Source organism: Numida meleagris, chromosome 7 (genome assembly GCF_002078875.1).
Source record: "Numida meleagris isolate 19003 breed g44 Domestic line chromosome 7, NumMel1.0, whole genome shotgun sequence".
In the NCBI taxonomy this organism is placed as follows: domain Eukaryota; kingdom Metazoa; phylum Chordata; class Aves; order Galliformes; family Numididae; genus Numida; species Numida meleagris.
Window position 1 is genome coordinate 21,082,516 of NC_034415.1, and position 12,791 is coordinate 21,095,306.

Here is a 12,791-nt window from a genome sequence, read left to right on the forward strand (position 1 = left end):
AAATGACCAGTGGTTTTGGATGGAAGAGGCATAACTATACAGCAGCGCACCTTGCAGTATCCACTTATCGTTTCATTTCCCATAGGTATCTGGTCCAACAGCTTCTCCACTTGCTGACCTGTACAGTAAAGCAACTTGACTTCACAAAGAGCCCCCAAAAGGCTGAAGCTAAACTATACTCTGCATCTGATTTTCCATCCCTGTTGCCAGGCAAAACCTAATAAAACGAAATCCGCCCACAGCTCTCCCAAAGGCGAGGGATGGATGCAGAGCCTGCAGGCAAGCTGCATGCACGCTGTCCTCCCACAGCTCTCCCAGAGCACAGCATGGAGTCACAGCAGACTTCCGCTTGAGAATTAGGTCGTGCCGGAAAGAACGCTGCTAGTAAGCTGGAAATACAGGAAAACTTGGAGAAGAAAAATTAATTCTAAACAAGATAGATGTGACCCTTCTGTCCTCCTCCTCCTACATACGGCATGGATAAAGGAAACAGCTCTTGGGGTTCTAGACGGCGTAAGGGAGCCCCACAAAGGACGTCTGTATATCTGGAGTGGTTCTGTTGCAGAGGCCTGGCAGATCCGAAGTAGAGCTCAGGACTAACAGCAGGAAAGGGCTGCACAAAAACTAACAATGAAAATTACAGTAAGCTACTATGGAGATAACAGTAAGAAGCCCAGATCTGAGGCTGGATCTGGTGTACTGGTAGGGAGCAGGGCAGCTGCAGAGAACACATATAATCAGAGAGAAAAAGAGAACAGTGTAACACAGAACACAGAGCACCTACCCACACAGGCAGGTGGGGCATAATTGTGAATGATGAAAGAAAATCATGATAATATAGAGCAATATATGTAGGTTGCTCTGAAAGTGATGCCTCCTATTTATTTCCATGGAAACTACAACAGCTCCAAAAAGCACAAGGGTGCTATTTGATAGAGCAAATACTCAGCTACAACACACTATTTTTCAGCATAATCACCACCGTCAGCTGAGCATTTCCACCAGCTATGACACACCTTTGCTTCATCCACGCCATTCTGTCAGACTGCGCCTCTGCTGCCATCACTGCACAGCAATGACACGTAGCAGGACATGGGTGGGAAGCTCAGCCTCTGCAGCCACACCACTGGCATCTGCCCCGACGGTGTGGGCCAACGTCACATCTGGAGCAGCCCTCACAGCACGGGTGGACGCACCGGAGACCAAAAGCAGCAGCCATTGGTGAGGGCTGCAAAACGAGAAAGCAGACGGAGTTTGCGTCACAGCTGAACCCGCGTCAGGCAGCACGTACAGCAGCGGAGGTGGCACAGCGCACCTTCTGGACCCGAAATGGGGCTCCCCACTCGAGCTCCGAAGGAGACGCGGGTTGCAAATGGCGGCGCTCCAACGGCCTGCGCACCACAACTCCCATGGTGCCCCGGGGCGGCCGTCTCCGAGGCGACGCGGCTCCGCCCTTCCCCAGGTGGCGGCCAGAACTACCCTTCCCGCGCTGCCCCGCGCGCTATGGAGGAGCGCGTGGCGGAGCGGCTCCGCGGCGCGCTGGGCCCGCTCGGCTTCGAGGTGCACGCCTTCAAGGTACTGACGTCACGCCGGCGTGCGGTCGTCGTGACGTCACCCGCGGTGGCGTCGTGCAGGGAGATGCCGCCGAGTCGGGGGTCGGGGGGCGCGGTGAGGCCGGGCCGGCCGCGACGGAGTCCGGTGCGCGGGGCCGCGCGGGCGGCGGCCGCCCCCGGTGAAGGCAGCCGGCAGGTGCCGCGCTCCCCCCGGCCGACAGCAGGCGGCAGTGCCGGCACGGGCACGGCGCAGGGACGGGGCTGCGGCCGGCCGTCCTCCCGGGAGCCCGGGCCGTGACCCCGCGGAGCCGAGCGGCTCGGGGCCTCCCTGCCGGCCCCAGGCTGCCGGGGTCGGGGGAGGGCGCGAGAGTGCTTCCAAACCGACGGGGGGTAAAGTCCTCCGAGCGGGTTTAAAGTTTAATCTAAATATAGAACCGTACCGGTACGTAAGTGCCGATTACTGCGTGGGTTGGTGAATGCGGACGCTCGGTGCGTGCTGTCCGCAGGAGGTGGTCGCCCTGCGCCTGGTAACCGGCTCCGCCTCTTCCACTGCCCGCGTGTTGAGCTCCAGGTGTTCAGCCCGTGCCGAGGGGTTCGTTCCCGTCTGTCCTCCGCTGCTGGGCTGTCAGCTGATGAGCTCTAAGCCCTCTTTGCCTCTCCTTCAAAGTCCTGTAACCCTCCTGCTCCCTTACTGAAGCAAATAGTGGCTTGTTTCCTCCAACACTGGGCTGCTTGTAAGAAGGTTGTTGCTATTGCCTTATTCTGATTCTCTGCAGTGGGTGGTTTGCATGATCGTGGATGGTCCTTCCTCAGAAAGAGCGGTGATGCGCTGGCACAGGCTGCCCAGGGGTGGTGGGGTCACCGTGCCTGGAGGTGAACAGGAACTGTGGGGATGTGGCACTGAGGGACGTGGTCAGCGGGTGGGCTGGGCAGGATGATGTTGGAAGTCTTTTCCAGCCTTAATGATTCTATATTATTTGCCCATTACAAGGGGAAGACTATATTGTTAATGAGAACTTTGAAGGAAAAGGTGATAATCCATTTGGAATAAACACGACCTCTCCTCCTCCTCCAGGAATGTCATGTTTGTCACCTGAATACTGGTGTATTTGCGGATATGTTGTTTGTCTGACAGAAAGCAAAAGAATGAAGCTCTGAGAGAAGTGAGATCTGCAGAATTCAGAGCAGAATGTCTTAGTGCTTTCCCAAAACGTGGCAGCAGAACTGTGGGCAGAACCCAGAGCAAGAAGGATGCTGCTGTCAGAAAGAAAGACAGCTTGCAGCACTGTATCTCCTTCTGTATGTAACTTTCATACAGTTTGCCCTGGTGTAGTGACTGTTGTAAGCTGGGAAATGAGCAAACCTTATATTCACATCGCTGCAATTCCTTTAGCATTGAATTCAGCATCTTAAACAAGGGCCACAAAACGGAGTAAACACTGAGGCTGATGTAAGAATGCATCTTTGTAGTGAACTGAGTTTACATTTCATGTTTATGTATGTGGAGGACTGGCTGCTCATGTCACCTTTAAAGTCCCTTTCAAATTAATTCCACTGATACGTAGAGGTGAGCAGCATTCTGCAGCTTAAGGCTGACTAACACAGTCACGTTACTGGCCATTGTTCTGAATGTCAGACCTGGTCTTTGTGGTATCCCTGGAGAGCAGAGTCGTCGTAACCCACAGAAGGACGATGTTCCTGTGAAGTGCAGGGCGTTATCTCCCCGTGTGGCAGCTGCTGGTCTGAGCCCTGACCTGGTCACGTCTTCCTACCACCTCCTCCTGGCCTGACCCCTCATTCTGGGCTGTGCTGTATCCAACCCCACAAAGAAATTTCAGGACGCTGTGTGTCACAATGCGTGCACTGCAGCTGGTGTTCCGGGGGATGCCGCCACTGCTCACTGCCTTTATTTTCACACATAAATGTTTGCCGGTGAAGTAAAGTTCCCCTCCTACACTCGACACAGCCAGTTGCGACTTGTACCTTCTCACTACAGTTCGTTGGCTTTAAGCAGAAAAGGACTTTGGAAGCTTCAGCTCTTGAGCTGATTATAAACTACAGTCCCGTGCTTTATTTCCTACGCAGTCTCCTGCTGTTAAAAGCCCTTTGAGGTCTTTTGGAAACTGGCTATTTGGAGAGGTCTGCTTTTCTGGGATATAGGTTCTGTGAGTTTTTTTTCTTAGAGGCAGGGAAATTTGTATGCAGGGTTTTAATTGAGGATGAATCTGCCTCTGCTGTCACAATGGGCACGTGCTGTGAAAGTGAGTCCTGTTCAAACAGATGACTGAGCTTTCGGGTCACAGGCGGGCTGCTAAGAAGCAGGACAAGCAGTAGGAAACTTGTGTAAGTCAGGATCCAAGTAAGAAGTGGAGAAAACAGCTGTAGAATTTTTATCTAAACCAAAGCATCTAATTAACTATGGCGAGAATGGTCGCTCAATCTTCCACCTGTGATTTCTAAGCAGAGCTGGATATTAGGGGCAGTCATGAGCTGAATGCAGCAGATCCTTCTTATCTCTCACATCAAGGTACAGCTTGCAGAAACACAATCCCAGTATGCAGAAACGCTTGGTGTGAATGGCCGGCACTTGGCCGCCTGCATATCTGGGTTGCAAATTAAGGTGGCTTTTTTTTTTTCTTTTTAAATTCCTGCATGTCTGCTCGCAAAAGACTGCTGTCCCTGTTTTAATGAAGATTTGCTTTTCTTTGCTAAAGGTTGGATGGTACAATGCAGTTCTCCAGCCAGCCTTCCATCTCCCCTACCCGGATGACACATTGGCCTTCGTTGTCCTCAGCACGCCTTCAATGTTTGACAAAGCCCTTAAGCCTTTTGTGAACAAAGAACGGTTAAAAATAATCAGGGATCCTGTGGATCAGTGTGTCTCTCATCATTTATTGAGTGTGAAGGAGGTAAGAGCCTGAAATACCGACTCCTTTTAATACTGTGGCGTATAACCAACCAGGTGGTTTGAGCAGTAGACAAAGCCTTCCAGGTTTCTGCCCTTGCTCTTGAAAAGGGCAAAACATCATTCATATTCTGTCTGTACCAGTACAACCTGTAGTTATGTAGGGTGCTTTACAGTCACAGTTTGAACACCCAAAGCTGTCAGCGTGCTGATAGAGTTCTGTGTCAGGATGTGGAAACATACAGGCTTCTCATTGTGCCTGATTTGCTAGTATCCAGCACTTCTGAAGTGACAAATCTTTTTCCATGGGTCTGTGCTGATGTTTTTTTCTTTTTTCCCAGATATTCCCTGACCAGAAAGTGGATGTCATCTTTGATTACGAGATTCTGCCAAGCCGAAGGCCCAAGTTCTTGGCACAAACAGCTGCCCATGTTGCTGGAGCTGCATATTACTACCAGAGGAAGGATGTGAAGCTTGATCCCTGGGGGGAAAAGGTGAGGCAAAAGCACAATCTGGGAAGAAAAAACACCAGACCGCAATCACCAAATTGTACAACTGTTTCTACTCACTAGTTCTTCCTGCAGAAAAATACAAAGTGCAGATCACATACAGCTATGTAGCCAAATGAAGTGTTTCGGGCAGGAGTCAGAAGCAGCCAAGATAAGACTCTGTGGTGTGTTAGAGAGATGTTTAAATGGGGAAGAATATCTCTTAAGCCTACTTAGAAGAATACATTTCAGCGTTAAAGACCTGTTGGCCGTAGCATTATAAATAGCAAAAAAAAATAGCTCTAGTCAATCTCTGTGTTTAGATTTTCAAAAAGAGATCTCTCCCCACATTACGGTATCGTTTGTGTGTGGGCACAGGAGAATGGAAATAAGTGCCATGTACTCAGGGAGGAGTTTTCTTCTCTTCCCCGTATAGCATTCCAACAGGGAGCCACAAGCGTGAGAAATTGCTTGACCTCTGACCATTACTAAAGACAAAGTGAGACATCCTAGGTCTTTCTTTTTTACTTCCAGAAGATCTATGGCGTATGTATCCATCCCAAGTATGGAGGTTGGTTTGCTATCCGGGGTCTCCTCCTGTTCCCAGATATTCAGGTACCATTCCTGGAACAGTCTGCCCCTGTCGACAGTGTGAGCACAGAGGAGAAAAGAACAGAGCTGCTGGAGCTCTTCAATTTCCACTGGCAGGACGGCCGCTACAGGGATATCATCGAAGTGAAGGAAAGGTACTCGGAGGAGCAGAAAACCTACTTTTCCACTCCTCCAGCAGAGAGATTGAGGCTGCTAGGGCTGACACATTTCACAGAGTAGTGTGGTTCCATGAAGGTCCTGGGCACAGGAGAAGCGTAACTCACCAGTGCGTTCTATTCCATGCTGCTGAGGAGGAAGGCGTGCTGATAGGGACTGAAAATCCAAGCATTGCGTACAGCGTCTAAATCCAAACTTCAGCTTTTCAGATTTAAAGGGGGCACTGCATCGTAGCACTTACGTCTGGAGGAAGGTGGAAGCAGTCAGTTCCCTTGCTGTTGCTGATTTTTGGGAATCCCATTAAGATACCCATTTGTCTGGCTGGGCAAAGCTCAGACACCCTGGCAATGGGAAAACTCATGCTGCTTGTTAGAAAAGTTATGTTTTTTCCTCAAGAATTTCTTCTCCCAAGATTTTGGCTTTATTTTATGTAAGAGTGAAAAAGTTATTTATTGTCATATTCTGAAATAATTTCTTTTGGTCTGAACTCGGGGCAGATGCTTCTCAGATGTACCCAGCATGTAATTTTCCTGTGTCATAACTCTCTGGGGAATACACGTTCAGTCCTCAGAAGAAAAATTTTCTGCATTCCCTCACTTCTAATGAGGCTGGCTTATTTTAAACAAGAAGTCTTTTAATGTCTCCATTCCTTAACCTCCAAAAGAAAATTCCCCAGAGGCTGTTTCATTGATTTGCATGGTCCTGTGCAGGAAGCGTAGTTTTGAAAGGCAAAGGGACAGCGTGAAGGTCACGGCTCGAGTCTGACACGTTTCCTCTTCACCCACGGCCAGCTTCTCAGAACGAGGTGGAGGCTTTAGGTCAGTAAGCACTTACCCATTGCACAGAGCAGCCTACTAAAATCTTGGGGACGACACTGCATAATGCCTGGGCAGAGTTTTTACACTAAGATAACTAACTGAAGAAGGCAGTTCTCATGACCTTTTTCAAAGGTGGATGAGATTTTAATTTAAAATACTGTCCAGTGCCGTGCCAGTAATACCACAGTTGTAATACTGTAGCTTCCTGTTGTACTTTCTAGATGAAGGAGATCATAAGCTTGCATGCACTTAAAAACCATTACATGAAGTGGTGTTGCATTCAGACAAGCAGGGAAAGAACAGGGAAAAATTCATGACATTCACCTCACTTATGTTGCTGGTCAATACATTTTCAGATAATTTTTTCTTTTTTTTTTTAAGATGACTGTTCGGTTAGACTTGTTCATAGGTCACAGAGGCAGGGGAATGAAGAATTAATTTACCTCAGAGCACTTTAAGGCTTACGCCTCGTTAAAATAATAGAATACGTTAGAAGAATGTATTGTGGAGGTTCTGTTACTTGGCTGCAGCGCGGAGCACTTCTTCCCTTTGGAACCAACGTGGTTATGCAAAACCACTCCCTGTGCAGAACTGAGCCCTTTGTTTTGTGTTGGGGTTCTTCATCTCTTTTGGAGACCCAGGCGCTAAAGCTGCCCTCACAATAAGTCACTGCTTGATGGAATTTTTTGTAGCCTATATAGTGAATCAGCAAGATCAAAACTCAGCCTAACTAGTCTGCTATTCCTCTAAACAGAGCAGCGAGCATGTGATCACTGGCTATGTGATCGCTGGCTTTGTTCAGTGTATTTGTTGCTACAGAAACGTGTTTGTTACTTTCCATGCCTTGTTTGCAACTGGCGAAGGCAGACAGCTGACAATATCACTGTTTTTAAGTTAAACAAAATAATTAAATTCAGTTGTTTAAATTCTGTTTTCAACCAGAAATAGATCTGTAACAATGTTGGTTAACCTCCCAGAGCTTCCCAGCTCAACTGGGATTTAAGAGGGACTTGAGCCGATGGTTCGTAGTAGTAGCATATATAAAATATTGACTCTCTTAGAAGGATAAATAGTGATGTTCTTAGGGGGACAAACAGCGGTTCTCTTAAAGGATCAATAGAGAATGGAAGTTGATTTATAGTTTTACATGATAGTTTAAAGTGAAAAACATTTTTTGGTTGATTTCTTACAAATATTTAATATTTTGCCTTACTTCACTCACTAAAAAGATTACTGGAACTATTTCTTTGTAATTTTTTCGTAATTTATTTCTTCACTTACACGGTATTTCGGTTAATAAAATGTCCAAGGTGCAAGTAATCCTGAGAACAGAGTGTTTTTATTTAAGCTATGCAATGATTAACTTGTGGAGAGCTAAGGATGTTGAAGTAAAAATTGATCACCATGTATTTAAACACACAAATAATACTGAACTACCTCAGACACTCAGAAGTCAGCCTCTGAAAAGAAGAACAGTGATCTGCGAATGCTGTGAACTATTAAGGGTGGCTCACCTGGGACACTGAAACACGGCGTATCAGGAATCAAGTCTAATTAAGTGTAGTTGATCTTCGTGAGGTCATTTGAGCGAGATGATTTAACAAGAAGCACGCAACAAGGCACCTTGCTTTTCTTCCCATGTTCTAGCAGTAACAAAGGTTCAGGGTATCCATTGATAGCTCATCTGAGGGGTTTTCCTCTCAGTAACTAAAAGATAATACCTGTAATTGTTGTAATTTGTTTTGTAATGTATCAGTGATGTTATGCCAAATAAAGACAAATCTGTGTTCTTGATGCTTCTGGCAATACAGTTACGTCAGGCAGAACACACCACGTTCAATCCTACCATAGTGGTTTTGGAGTGAACTCTGTTCCTACTGACTTTCTTTCGGCCAGGTCTCCAAGCACAGCAGCTGCAGTTGCTCTCCTTGCTGGTCTGTGCCTTGTAAAAGTGGAGTCTGAGAACCCGTTTGGCTTCTCATCTCTGGAGACAAGACCAGACATGGTGAGGAATGGATCATTTTGGATCCCAAGGCAACACAAAGACATTCTTATCTGAGGCAGCTGCAAATGTCAAGCAAGTCATTGCAAACGTTCAGCCAGACAATTTAGCAACCACATTTTACATAAGTTTTCACTAAGTCCTCATTTTTAAACGTTTAAGTTCCTTTCTTCCTCTCTATAAGCAGCAGGGTGAGTATTTAAGACCTGAACAGTAAAGAAAAGTAACAAGAATTGGACTTGGAATTTGGTTTTCACAAGATATTCCATAAATTTCAAGGTAATCAAATATTTCGTGAGCAAGTCAACATTTTATAATTTCTTCGTGCACGTAACATTAATAATTTATCCTCTCCTTCAGTGACACTTCAAGGTTAATGATGAAGTCAGACATTAATTTAAAAGATTTTTATTAAGATTAAATATGTGACAATGTTGATTAAATGCAAAGCACTGTCTAATCTGATGACAAGCAGACACGGTGATTATTCCTCAGAAACAGGAAAACACTTCAGGGCCTGTTTTTTTTTTTCCTACCAGTTAAACCAATTACTCTTATCTCAGTGGTGCAAGAATAAGCGCTCCGGTTTGACTGAGTCACACAGGACTGTGTTGCAGAGCTACTTTAGACAGCAGCGTCACAAGCTATAGGCAGCAAGCAGGCAGCTCCAGTGTGGCTATCAGCATGCTGTGCAGTTCCATGCAAAACGTGCATTTAAACTCTGACTTCAAGTGCAAGTGGTTCTAAAGCTGTTCTGTAAGAGGAAGTGGGTGTTGCTATTTACTGGAGAGCAGAGCTAGCTGTGACTCTTCAACTTTAACAGTCACAGATTCATCTACCAAAAGGGAGAAGTGTATTCATGAGACTTTGTTTCTGTTGTCTTCCCATCATACTATGTATCTTGCCCTAGGTCATCAATATGTTTGCTGCAGAAACTTAGGTTTTCAGGGAAGGAACACAAATGGTTTTCTTCTCTCCACAAGAAAGAACAGGTACACACTGACAGCACTTGGAAGAACAACGTTACAGAGAAGAAAATGAGTAGTAATTTTTCACCGATGACTGGCATACAATAATGGGAAAGACGGGGGGAAGCGTAACAAAAAATGAGGTTCTGCTGGAGACTGAAAAATGTTTTAGTGGAAAGTCTAAGATCTCTCCATTAATACACCACAACCCTTGAAAATGTGACCCTATATACATAAATATTTGACTTGCACCTTCATTAAAAATACATAATTCCCCTTCATTGACATTATATATCCACAGTACATTTCCCATGAGAATTTTGTTGATATTCATACACAATTCAGCAAGCAAACAACTTCATTCTTAATAACTGAGGTTAGTGAGGGACAATCAGATGTTTTATACCAAAATTTCTGGAGGCCCTTTGTTCTTCCCCCATGCAAAATAAAGGATGGGATGGGCAAGCCCCTGCAGCTCAATTAAAGCGGGAGGAGGTGGGGCTGGGGGGGCTGAAAAATCTTAATAGAATCTTAAATTCAGGCAGAATCATTAGTTTTTCTTTTTACACATTAAAAAATCTCTTGGAAAATTATATTGCTTTAGGTTCTCATTTCATGCTATCACCTTTTTTCCAGTACTGCTCAGACTAGTCTTCCTGAATTCCTCCCCGGTGCTTCAATCTTCTCAGCAGCCTCCTCAACAAAATAAAATTTTAAAAAGCTAGAAATTCACCTTGTATTTGTGTAAAATTTTATCTTTCCCTAACGTTTTATTAATTGTAGATTAAAGGCTCTTCTTTCAACAAAGGACATTCATCTGTCAGTGCAGAAATTTCAAGAACAGACTTCACGCAGATATATGGTCAATGAATATCTTATACAAAAACATTATAAACTCGGAGGCACGTACCACAGTGTATTCATTCTGTGATTTAAGTTTCAACTAGAAGAGCCAAGTTTCACGTTGAAGTCCAAAGCCATCATCGCTAGGTGTGGTGGGATGAGCTTACCTCAGCCACGCAGCTCCTGCAGGAACTGCCAGCAGTGCAGCGCTGGCACCTGGCTCTGGAGCAGCCCAGCTCCGTGCTGCATGGGCTGGTCCATTCATGGCACATGTTGAGCAGAGCTGTCTGCCCACTCCACCCCACAGCTTCACACGGCCCCTCAGCAGTTCTCATTGTTCCCTTTGCAAAGCTGAATCACAGTTTCTGTCGTAAGTCCTCTGTAGCTTAATCTGTGCAAAATACTTTAGAATTTACCCAGGCTGTCACTACTGAACATCAGTATAACTGAGTGTTTCGTAGAGTACATTCTTCAAACTATGAATACAATAAAATCCACCCTTTATGCAACTGCACTTTTGACGTATATTAAAGAGTACGATGGCTGGGGTTTGTACACATCCTTTCCTAACCAAAGTGCATTGTTTCACAACAGCTGTGGTACATAATCCACCTGCCTATGTTCTTAGAACTGTATTGATTTTTTTTGGACAAGCCAACAAAAAATTCCAAGGCCCCACAGAAAGGCTGGAGAACTTGTTAAGGAAACAGCACTTTTAAAGTTTTCTGAAGGAGCATTTTTCAAAAACAGATGGAAGCTCCTTTTATCACAAAGTGCCAGTTCTTTTGATATCACTAAGCACTTTCCTTACATGAATGAAAATAAGTACTCCACCGTTAATTTTGAAATAACATACACAAAACCTCACAAATTTTAGCACAGGTTCAGTTCTATGTCAAATAAGAAAATCATTATGTACTCCATGAGAAATGTAACACAAAAGTTCAGCCCTCAGATATATTTATAATAAATATGACATATAGCTAGTTATGCTGTCAGTGCACCCGTCCCTGTCGGCAGCCGGCTTGTTAAAGTGCAGGTTCACAGGCATCTAAAATCTTCAAGACACATATGCACAAGTTGTTCCAAGTAATTTTTCAGGGATTACCTTCAGACTGAACTTCACCTGCTTGTAAATATGTCTTTTTGCACAGCAAGGCAGGTAGCTGAAGGCTCAGTACACAGCAATCATCCAGAAATAGAACAGAGCAACTAGAAAGCTAGTGTGTCACCTGGCTGAGGAATGAACAGAATATTTAATTTTATCGATTTAATTGCATTCATCCTCACATTTAACTGCTTATTTAATGGAGACGTGTAACAATATAACCACGCAAACTCCTGCCCCACAGGTGTCTGGGGCTTCGAGCTCTTGCACTGCCAGCACTAACCCGTGGCTCGCTGCCCTGTGGGAACACGCTTCAGAGCGCCTCAGCCCTCCCGCTGCAGGCAGACCACCGCAGCCGCCACACGGCGGTGTTCAAAGGAAACGCCGCACCGCACGTCAGAGGAGCCGTTAAGCAAACGAAGGCAGCAGGCGTTTATCGGGACTTTCCACACCAGCCCGCCCGCGGGCATACCCCGCACCCTCCCGCGCAGCCACACAGCGACCCAGGCTGCGGGGAAATGGCGGGCGGCGCCTCTCGTCAGGGCGGGAACAGAGTCCGCCGCCTGAGGGAGGAGAGCGGCCCAGGAGCGGGGACTGCTCGCGTCCTCGGGGAGGGAGCAGGCAGTAAGCCTGCCCCTTCCAAAATGGATGAACACTTGGACAATGAGCATGCTACGTGGGTTTCTGAAAGGCTGTTTTATATCATGGCGAGGGAAAGAGCTTGGTGATTGGAACGGAGGCTCACATGCTCAGGACTTCAGAGCACTGTATGATACTAGGGCCAAATTCAAAACTACTTCCTGAAGCACACAGAGCCCTCCCAAGGATTGCTGTTATCAATTCCCTCCTACTTCAAAGGAAACAGAGCACAATGCAACTACAGTTTTACACTGGACTAGCTCTGACCTCCCCACTTTCCCTTTCATCAATAGCAGAGCACTTTGCATTCAGTGTTGCTTCAGTAGCTGTTCGCTTATCTTGAACTCTATCAAGCATCTATAAGCAACTCCCACATAACTACAGCTTTAATTACAAGTGTTTGCTTAGACCCTACAACTATTACTTCAACAACCTAAGGATGCTAACCTGATCTGTTGTCTCCATGAAAAGAGTCACATGGGCTTTAAACACTACACAAAATAATGCAACTGAGAATCACTTCCACACACCTTCAGGAGTTTGTCATAGTTAACCAAGACCCGAGAGATTAACTTTCACTATTCAGTCTGCTCCCTCCACCCTCATCAATTCACTACTCAAGGTATCTGATAATCCTGACTCTTAAAATAGCCCTGGGCCTCAACTTTGTTACCATTCACTTCAGCAGGATAGAACCTG

General features: G+C 45.9%; 1 protein-coding gene across 1 annotated transcript; it reads left to right on the forward strand.

The window, feature by feature from the left end:
- Positions 1,193-8,326, forward strand: MMACHC (methylmalonic aciduria (cobalamin deficiency) cblC type, with homocystinuria). Its single transcript, XM_021405608.1, has 4 exons — positions 1,193-1,575; positions 4,268-4,462; positions 4,800-4,952; positions 5,481-8,326. The coding sequence occupies exons 1-4, from the start codon at positions 1,330-1,332 to the stop codon at positions 5,775-5,777; spliced, it is 891 nt and encodes a 296-aa protein (XP_021261283.1). The 5' UTR covers positions 1,193-1,329; the 3' UTR covers positions 5,778-8,326.